This window comes from Etheostoma cragini, chromosome 9 (genome assembly GCF_013103735.1).
Source record: "Etheostoma cragini isolate CJK2018 chromosome 9, CSU_Ecrag_1.0, whole genome shotgun sequence".
NCBI lineage: Eukaryota > Metazoa > Chordata > Actinopteri > Perciformes > Percidae > Etheostoma > Etheostoma cragini.
The window spans coordinates 5,964,367-5,974,491 of record NC_048415.1 but is presented as its reverse complement, the minus strand read 5'-3'; the positions used below and the strand labels follow the sequence as shown (position 1 = coordinate 5,974,491).

Genomic DNA, 10,125 nt, shown 5'->3' with positions numbered 1-10,125 from the left:
AAAAACTGCAAACCCAGTTAGATAACGGTCTGGGAAATGTAGGCTACTAGCTTTCATCATTAGTACCATCTCCCATTTGTTATTGTGTCTAATTATGATGATTGATTAAGAGTAAATTCAAAAATTGAATTTCCCCCATAGGGATTTATAAAGTATGTCCTCTTCTTCCTCTCCTTAAAAATGAAATTGAATATTTCCATAGTTTCAGTTAACAAACTGCCTTTTTTGGTGCTTACTTCCACTGTACATAAAGCCCACTTCCTGCTCTAAGCACAACTCTTCATTGGGCCAACCCCTCAGCACTGCTCAACCCCACCCATGCCTACTCAGAACCATGTACGACAGACATGACAAACAGGACACACAATGCACAGACACAAGCATTTGCTGTGTTAGTTTGATTGCCATGGTGGTTTAACATACGTAATACCTCAATCCACCATGAATTTGCCCTGCAGGTGGGAGATACTCTTCATTGGCTTGTGGATACAAGTGGGCTTTGTCCCAGGGATACATTGCAAGGATGGACCTGTCAATCATCTGTCAAGGGAAGGTAGTGCTTACATATGGTTTATTTTTGTACCATTAAATACAATCTGAATCTGTTTTTATTCAGTCCAGTTATCAGGTGCATTTTTCCCTTTGCTGTTTGTTTTCACTGAAAATATTGGCTTTTGACTATATGACACATAGCCCCAAAATATGTTGCTTTTTCTTAGTGGGAACATGATGTTAATTTTTGGGAACAAGTTATACATTGTAGGTAGAAGCTCTCTATGCTAGTAAATGGGTCTTGTTCCTACAAGGTGACAAGTAAATATCTTACTGTAAGACAACCAGTTGCCTCACTATGATGTACATCTTGCTTTTATTAAGAAATGCCATCATATTTGACTTTGGGGGACATGTTTTATTGCAGGAGTGCTCATTTATTATGTTTGTCATTTCTGGAGCAGATGTATTGCTCTTAAAGAATGAACCGGATCCTAAATGCTTCACCTGGACAGAAGAGGATTTCACCTGCTTCTTTGAGACTGCAGACAATGGGACTTATGATTTACTTTACAATTTTTACAGGTATGTCATATAAATCTATATAATAAATCTAAATAATAAATCTATTGTGTTTTGCATACTATGAGACCTCAAACAAAAAGGGGTTCATATTTTTGATATTTTACCACTTATTTAATGTTATATGTTGTTCTTAGTGTGAACTTTAGATGTCCAACAATGTAAAACAATTTGAACTGCACAAATAGTTTGTTTGATTGATTGATTAATAAGTACCCAAATGTCTACTGTTTGTCACTTATTCTAATCAAGCCTGCCCAGAGAGAAAATATGTAAAATGTCTGTCCAGAGAACAGAAGAGGGAACTTTCCTCCACATCTGCTCATTTCCTACGTCGGATGTGTTCTTGTTTGTGGCTATACACCTTGAAGTTGTTGAGCCCAAAACCAACACCATCCTCTACAATCGGACTGTCTCTGTGGAGGACCACGGTGAGACATTTCATTTTACAACATTTACTTCCTGAACATAAAAACAATGGAAATAGAATAATCACTTGTTAGAGGAAAAAAAACACACATGAAGCCATATGCATGAACATTCCAAGCATACAATTAGTGTTTTTACATATGGAAGAAAAGGCAATTCAAATTAATTGTACATACAGTTATTTCTATTTGACGATTATCCTGTACCGTGAGAGGAGATTTCTTCTCAACAGAAGTCCCATCTCCATCCTCCAAATCAACAAACTTGTGTATAACTTGAATGATGGATGAATTTTATGAAAGAAAGTGTTACTTTTTAAAAACTTTACGGTTTGAAAAGGCTTGCTATTGTTTGATCTTCTTTTTTTTTACCAAGCGCATCATTAAAGAAAACGAATGGGGTCAAAATATTATATTTCATGTCTGACCCTCAAAAAAGCAGATCTACAGTACTCTTAACCTTTTACAGACTTATTGCTATTGTTTCAGTGTTTTCCATCATGCATCTGTCTCTTGCATCCTGGTTTGGATGGCCAACTATCCAAGGAAGAGACACATTCTAGCTAAATGGAAAACATCCAACATGACAAGCAAGGTTAGGTGATTATGGGAATCCTCAGGTGGGTCCAAGCAGGGGCAGGCTTTTGGACCTCCTGTGTGTCTTGAGACTTTGCTAAAGTTTCTTGGCAATGTGGTCATGCAAGAATAACAGGGAGCCTGCCAATCACTTGCCTAAAAAACAGTGATTTGTTTTCAATGGATTGTGTAATATGATTTGCCTAATTTGTTTTGGTCACCTTTTTGTCTCTAGTTCTCCTGGATCCCCCCTACAGTGTGTCTTTACACCAAAATGGCCAAGCAGGACAGCTGCAGGTTTCATGGTACACAAATGTTTCAAAATACTGGAAAGGTTATTTGATGTACAGAATTCGATACTTTTCCGAAAGGCTGGGAGAGATGATAAAAGAGGTACATGTACACACAACTCTTCAATAAATCAATGTGTTTCTAAAATGTTTCTGAAATCATACTATGAGCATAAAGACAGGTTTTATATAATTTGTCAAGCACACACGTTAAGATTTTTATTTTTGTCGTCAATAAAATAAATTAAACCTAAATTTAAATAAACTTCTGAGTAACTAACTTAAACACTAAAAAAGGGTAGAATAAACATATTTCATCAACAGATTGGCGGTAAACTAAATAGAGCTTTGCTCAGTTATATCATGAAGTATAAAGCATTTCTTTTGAGATTTAAATTAAATTATTTAACTAACAGTATTATTTATAACAAATTTGTCATAGCAGCATATGCTATGTTAATTTGATATGCTAGTATGCAAATGGGAATTGTGCATTACAGAAGTTATCGACTACAGCATGCGTTGTGCTGTGGGTTCTCTTCTGTTTTTCTGTAAAGATAAGAGATGTGTGTGTGTGTGTGTTTGTGTGTCTTATTGATGGAATCTGTTATATCTATGAGTTGTGAATCTTTTACTGCCTTTATTCGTTTCGGGGTTGAGTTAATGTTTTGGTTGTGAAACAAAATGCATTAATTGATTAATCAAACATCACTGATGTATTTATTACACCTTTAACAGTGTATTTGTCTAAGCCTATATTCTTTGTGATTTATGTTCAATGAGTATCGCTCATGACCGTCTTTTAAATGTAGGCCTGAATTGGTCATCACACCACTTGGCGAAAAAAGTTTTAGGAATAATATTGTAAAATCTATGATATTTGTGATTTCTACAGGCGAAGGAGGACGACTTACTAGACTCTCTGGAACCAGGGGAGGATGTTGAGGTCAGGGTAGCTGTAAAATATGCCTTAAATCCAAATGCAGGACACTGGAGCAGCTGGTCACACCCTGTCCGAGCCGTGGTCCCCCAAAGTGCAGGTGTGTCTAAATTAGGGTGTGAATATCTGAGTGGATTGTTATCTACAGCACAGCATCTCGTCCCTTTCTTTCACAAATGCAATACTTGAAGGAGACATTATTTTTTTCAGGTGACATTTCACTAGAGTGCTACACATCAGATCTTCATAACATCAGTTGTCAGTGGAATGGAAACAGATATAGTGGAGACAATGAGTACAAACTTTTCCACAAAATGGGTTTCAGGTAAAGTACTTAATTCCATCATTGATAAATTAAAGTCTTCAGATACCTTTATACTAATGTAACAGTATGTTTTAGCTGAATGCCAAGTTGTTTATGATGACATCCTTCACATTAAACACCTGTACACGTAACCTTACTTTAAGCAACAAAGGTATAATGTTGCTAGGTATTTTGTTTGCCATCGCTTCTTTTGTTCATTATTCCTTTCATTTCACATTGTAAAATGTGAGAAAAAAAACATGTTTGGTTCTTTGGGTTCCAGCCCCTGAACACACAACTGAAGTTGACTTTGTTTGGTTGTGATGATATTACAGTGAAGCTTTGGGCTGGACAGAATGGACCGAGTGTCTCGCTGACAGGGACTTGACTGAACTGTGTCGTTTCCGTGGAGACAAGTTCAGAAAAGTCAGGGTCAAGCTTACCAGCACTTCAGCTCCACTTGGCAGAACCTTCTTCACTGAAGAGTTCTCTCTCAACAACAGCAGTAACTGATTTTTGTGTCTTTGTTGCCTTTGGGTGTGCTGTGTGTATTTGTGTGACTGCTGATGCAATTTTTGGTCACTACTTCTGTGTACTTAAGCCACAAAAAACATTCAAATATCAAAATGTTCAGCTCTTTAAGGACATTTGGACTTGTATTCAACTTTTCTCCAGCAGTTATAGTTTTTAAAATATTAAGCTTTTTCTTTTTTACATTGAAAGTCAATAGAGCAGTCTTTATATCCTCTTCATGATTTCCATTTCTAAATGCTACTCCTCTCACATACTTTCACCTACAGAAGTCAGTCAGACTTTAAACTACTCACAAAACCTCACAAAACCTAGTAGAACATTATTCATTGTGTTTTATATCTTTTACAGCTTTGTGTTATCAATGTTTAAGTTTAGTGCTTCTTTAAGCTTTTCCTTAATTTTAAAGGCTGCATGGTGTTGTTGATGTGACAGCTACACTGCAGAGGAAAGAGAACATTGTCTTTCTCTTTAACTTGCTCTCACGGCCACAATTCTGACTTCTCATACACCATTAATACCTCAACACTTGTCTACTTTTAGCCAATTTAAGCTCAGTGAGCCTCCAAATGACAAGAGCCACAACTATTCCTTCATTGACAACCACTGTTAAACATTCTCGACATTTCTGGATGAAAGCACAGACTACCAGTTGTTCAAAATGCTGATATGCCCACATTTTTTAACTTTGTCTACACAAATTATATATCAGTATGCTTTATGGTGCTTACGGTGGGATCATTATGTTGATACCACCGTATTGTTTAATTTTTTCTAAATTCTAAGTGGCAGCTATTTTCGACATAATCTTAGGTGGCACAGTGACTCAGTAGTAAGCACCGCATCAACTACCACCAGCATGTAGGCAATGCAGACTTGGACCAGGGTTCGATTACCAGTTCTGGCTGGCCCTTTTTTTAACATTTTTTTTTGTTTGTTTTTTTACATACCTTACTATGAATATGTTTTGTCATACTATACTATGATTTTTTTATACACACTACTATGACTTCTATATGACTTACATACTATATCATGATTATATTTTATCACTTTTTTCCGACATACTATACTATGACTAGTTATTAACTTTTTTCGAAATACTATACCAAAACTTCTATTATCACTTTTTCTCAACATGCCATACTATGACTTTTTTGACATACTCTACAAAGACTTTTAAATTACTTTTCGACATACTATACTATGACCTTTTATGACTTTTTTCCAACATCCTTCACAATTACTTTTATCACTTTTCTATGAGTTTTGTATGACTTTTCAACATACTATACTTGAACTTTTTTCCACATAGCCTACTACACTACGTTTATTTATTTTTTCAACAAGCTGTACCATGACATTTTTTTATTTACTTTTTTCCGACATATTTTACTTTGACTTTTTAATTCCTTTTTTAAATTTCTTTTTTGACATACTATACTAGGATTTTTTTTCAATATTCTATACTATGACTTTTTTATCAAGATTTTGGACACAGTTTATTATGACATTTTAATTACTTTTTTCAGACATACTATACTATGACTTTTTTATGACTTTTCGACATACTATACCATGACCTTTTTATTACTTTCTTTGTGATACTATACTATGGCTTTTTTATGACTTTTCAATGTACTATACTTTGACTGTTTTCCATACAGCCTACTATACCATGACCTTTTAATACTTTCTTTGACATAGTGTACTATGACTTTAATATGACTTTCAAGATACTATGCTTTGACTTTTTCCACATAGCCTACTATAGTGTGTGTTTTTTTATGACTTTTTTGACAAACCATACCATGACTTTTTCATTACTTTTTTTAACATACAATACTATGACTTTTTGATGACTTTTTTCCGGTACACTATTCTATGACTTTTTATGTACTTTTTTGGACATACTATTTCATAACTTTTTTGTGTGACTGTTTTTCTGATAAACTATTCTATGACTTTTTATTCATAGACTTTTTAATTACTTTTTTCCAACATATTATATTATGACTGGAAGGAACGCTGGTCTTAATACACAAGAAACATGAGTCATAAACATGGTATTCTTAGAAAGTTCACCAAGACAGCTATAGATCTCTGTAGCTAATCTCTCAGAGTACACACATTACTATATTAATTGTGGCAGACAGCATTTTATAGTTGTTGTAGTAGCCAGAGCTAAATATGTAATGCTACCTCTCTTTTTACTTCTTACCTTATTCCATCAGGCCTCAGATGAAGTGTAGTTCTGTGACTTTTTCTACTGACAAATTGTTTGTGCTTTGTGTTATTAGTCAAAACGTCCCCACCGTGTCATCTGAGAGGAGCACTGGAGAAAGACAAGTACTGCTTGAAATGGAAAGCTCCTCTTCTCTCTCTGTCTGCTCACCTGCAGTATGAAGTCAGCTACAAGACCAGAGGGGCTGAATCGTGGATGGTAAAATGTCCTTTACAGACACATAATTGTTTGTGTCTGTTTATTTTTTAAATGGTTAAGATACCCTGGGGGCATGTTGGGCCTTTTTGTTTCTGAAACACTGATTGTTCTAAAAAACATTTTTCTTTCCATTCCAATTACTTTTGTGTTACCTCATACTTTCAGATTTCCTTTTTTACATTATTAAACTTGTAATGTGTTTACAATGTTATGTTAATATAGTATCTTTACAATCATTATGATGGCATACATTTTGGTGGTAGACAAAAGATGGCAATGAGTGGTAATGCTACAGCAGAGGATCACATTAGCGATATTACCACCAGCAGACACCAATGAAAGGGAATATATTCAGTTATACACAGTGACACATTAAAAGTTAAAAATTAGGAAGATGATCCATTATATTGGTCCGACACTGGGTTTAGCAAGAGAACATAATTTGAAAAAAACATGAGGATTTGCAAAATGTATTTGTGCAAATGCAACAGTGTTAGGGGAATGGAAAACAATTGCATTGAAAAGCAGTATGTGAGGGAACATGAATAAATTTCAAGGGAAATGTAAAAACTATTGTGAGAGAACGCAGGAGAAGTACTGTATGTTCTTAATATTAGATGTCAAATCTAACTTTTTGTCCCCAGACGGTGTCCCTAAAGGGTCCTGAGACCGGCAGTTGTCTAGACGTTCCAGCAGGTAGCTGGTACTATGTTAAAGTCAGAGCTAAACCTACTAGTTCCATTTACTCAGGACACTGGAGTGACTGGTCTGATGTGCTGACTGTTAACAACCCTACTGACATAGGTAAGCACCCACTGAGCCTGACAGAAGTCAGTGAAAATCACACCTATTTATTTAGTAATCCCCATTGGTTTGTATTTGTATTGCAAATTCTTAGTTTGTAATTTTGTAAGAACTTTAACGACGAGTTTGTCTAAATTTGGTTGTGTGATAACCATTGTAGTAGTATAAAAAATGCACTGCCTTGATATATTAACTATAAACATTGTAGACCAATGAAATACAGCCCTTTGTTACTCTATGAAACCTACCATATAATTACCTTTCAGACACATTGTTCTGGGTGTGTATCCCTGTCTTGATGCTGATCATTGCCATCATCCTCATCTGCTTATTTCCAAAGTATCTCAGGTGGGTTTTCCAACTCATTTAGTTTGTAATCAGCCAATTTCTAGGATTACATACAGTACATAAAAAAGAAACCCTTAAAATACTCATGTGAAAATATGTGTTAATTCCCTCCATTTCTTTTTAAATGGACAAAATATACTGTACCATCACTCCTAACACATTTTTACACAAAATGTTTTCTATTTTTAAAATAATTTTAAATCACTGACTACTCTTATTGTCCCAAAAGTGTAACCAATTGCTTGAATAATATTCTACATTGTTTGAAGACACTATTTTCATGTCTGTTTTTTTAGTAAGCTCAAGCTGTATGTTTGGCCACCGGTGCCCAACCTTGACAAAGTCCTACAAGGTTTTCTGACAGAGATCAACGGGCAGAGATGGGTAAATTATTTATCCTGTACACAAAACATATACTGTGGGGAAACAGTTATTTCCCCGCAGTAATAGATTTTGGCCATGATTGATAAGAGCCAAATAGATGCAATATAACTAATACAGGTATATATGGATTTCTATTTATAAATATGTATAGATTTAGATATTAAACAGGAAATACGTTAAACACAAGTAATACAACATCCATTCAGAGTGGTACTGTAGTTTACAGTCAATTCCAAAGGAACAAAAATCAACCACTCTGTGCTCACACCACAGGATCCTCCAATAACTGCAAAGCAGTGCCCTGAAGAAATTACTTCATCTGTGGTGGAGATCTTATCTGAAGATGAGGTTTCAGGATTGGGGAAGCCATCAGAAGGATTCACCCAGCTCCTGTCACCAGAAAGATGCCAAAGAGAACAGGTAGATGGAAGCTGTGGGACTAAAGTCTTTCCAGACTATGTGACTCTGAACAAAAACAGTGTCCTCGTTTGTACAAAAGGAAACAAGTATGTCTACAAGGAAGTTGGAGACAAAGGAGGCCAGGGGGAGAGTAATGTGCTCGTCCAAACATGTCTCGGCTCCTGCACTGATGGCCCAGTCTTAACCACACCCTGCTTAGGCAGTGACTTCCTCAACCATTCCTACTTGCCTCTGGCTGGGCCTGCAGACAGATTTGACTGCAAGGTCCCCGTTGCAAGGGGGCCAGGCAACCTCTATACTAATTTCCCCTGTATCTAAATGTACAGTATAACAAGTGTACTTTGTTTCCACTGGTGCAGATTAGATGTCTGCACTTTCATAACTTTCACTTACTGAAATAAGAACTCAAGGGTTAATTCAACCTTATTTTGAATATTAACAAAGACATTTTACCATGTATTCCCAGTATAAAAGGGATTAGTTCTGATCATGACAATGTCTTTCTCATCATTTCTATCAATCTACTGTCCTTTGGTGCTGAAATGCCATGAGTGCACCACATATTTGAACATAAACTACCTAGGTGGACAAATCAGCATTTGTTAACAAGAGTAAACCATTTATATTACTGTTGAAAGATGTTTGGGCATACTATATTATCCAATGCTTTTATATTTTTGTAATTGTGTATAATACTGTTGTTTCTTTTTATTTCCACTAGAGAGAACAGTAGATCACAAGATATTTTCTGACAAACAATGTGAGAAAAAGTTGCCATCAAGAATTGAAACTATTACACAAGATGAGTTTTGAGTTTGTACATTTTTTTCCAATTGAGCATTTGAATGCAACTTTGTCTAACAGTTTACATGACTTATTTTTTTTATTTCCATACTATTCCTCTATTCTGCATTTGAAAAACCATTGGGCTTGTTTTTGTCAGATCTTTTTCATTGCAAATCTTTGTTTCATACTCTTTCATACTATAATGTGCATATTTTGTCTGGATTTCTTAAAGTTTAAAAGGCTCCTCAGAAATCCACTTCAGTTTGAGGACTTGACACGTTCTCAGAGATGATGTTGCCAAAGAAGTTGAGCAACAGCTTTTAGTTCATTTTGCATTACATTGGAACTTGAGAGTTTGTATTTCTAGCAATAAACATTAAAATCTGTTTTTCGTCTACTTGCAGTTTATATGACTACATTTTGTGTATTTACGTACTATTCATCTATTCTGCATTTGAATAACCATTGGGATTGCTTTTGTCAGACCCTTTTCATTGGAATTGTTTGTTTTATACTTATTTATACTGTACATATTTCATCTGGATTTCTTTGAGTTTAAGGTTCCTACAAAATTCCACTTGAGTTTGAGGAGGCTGACATCTTTAGAGATGAGGTTTCAAAAGAAGGTGAGCAACAGCTTTTAGTTAATTTTGCATTAAAATGGAACTTGAGGGTTTGTATTTCTGGAAATAAACATTAAAAGCTGTTTTTCTTCTATTTGGAATTCCTGTGAAGGTACCATTTGGACATTTATGGGGGCATACTACAACTATATTAGGAGACACAATTACAGGTGC

The 10,125-nt window shown here is 35.3% G+C and overlaps 1 protein-coding gene across 1 annotated transcript; it reads left to right on the top strand.

Annotated features, from left to right (window-relative positions):
* The first annotated feature begins 230 nt into the window (after positions 1–230).
* On the top strand, positions 231–9,725 carry mpl (MPL proto-oncogene, thrombopoietin receptor). The gene is made up of 12 exons (XM_034882493.1): positions 231–553; positions 957–1,077; positions 1,336–1,505; positions 2,314–2,471; positions 3,264–3,408; positions 3,519–3,633; positions 3,948–4,117; positions 6,444–6,586; positions 7,231–7,390; positions 7,657–7,738; positions 8,035–8,122; positions 8,396–9,725. Exons 1-12 carry the CDS (start codon positions 442–444, stop codon positions 8,858–8,860), a joined length of 1,929 nt encoding a protein of 642 aa, XP_034738384.1. The 5' UTR covers positions 231–441; the 3' UTR covers positions 8,861–9,725.
* The last annotated feature ends 400 nt before the right edge of the window (positions 9,726–10,125 follow it).

What these genes read in the sequence shown, in the direction of transcription:
- mpl (XM_034882493.1), top strand. Translation starts at nt 442, where the DNA reads ATGAATTTGCCCTGCAGGTGGGAGATACTCTTCATTGGCTTGTGGATA. An exon ending in TGGGAGAGATGATAAAAGAG is followed by an intron (nt 2,472 to 3,263) that starts GTACATGTACAC and finishes TGATTTCTACAG; the next exon opens with GCGAAGGAGGACGACTTACT. An exon ending in TTATTTCCAAAGTATCTCAG is followed by an intron (nt 7,739 to 8,034) that starts GTGGGTTTTCCA and finishes CTGTTTTTTTAG; the next exon opens with TAAGCTCAAGCTGTATGTTT.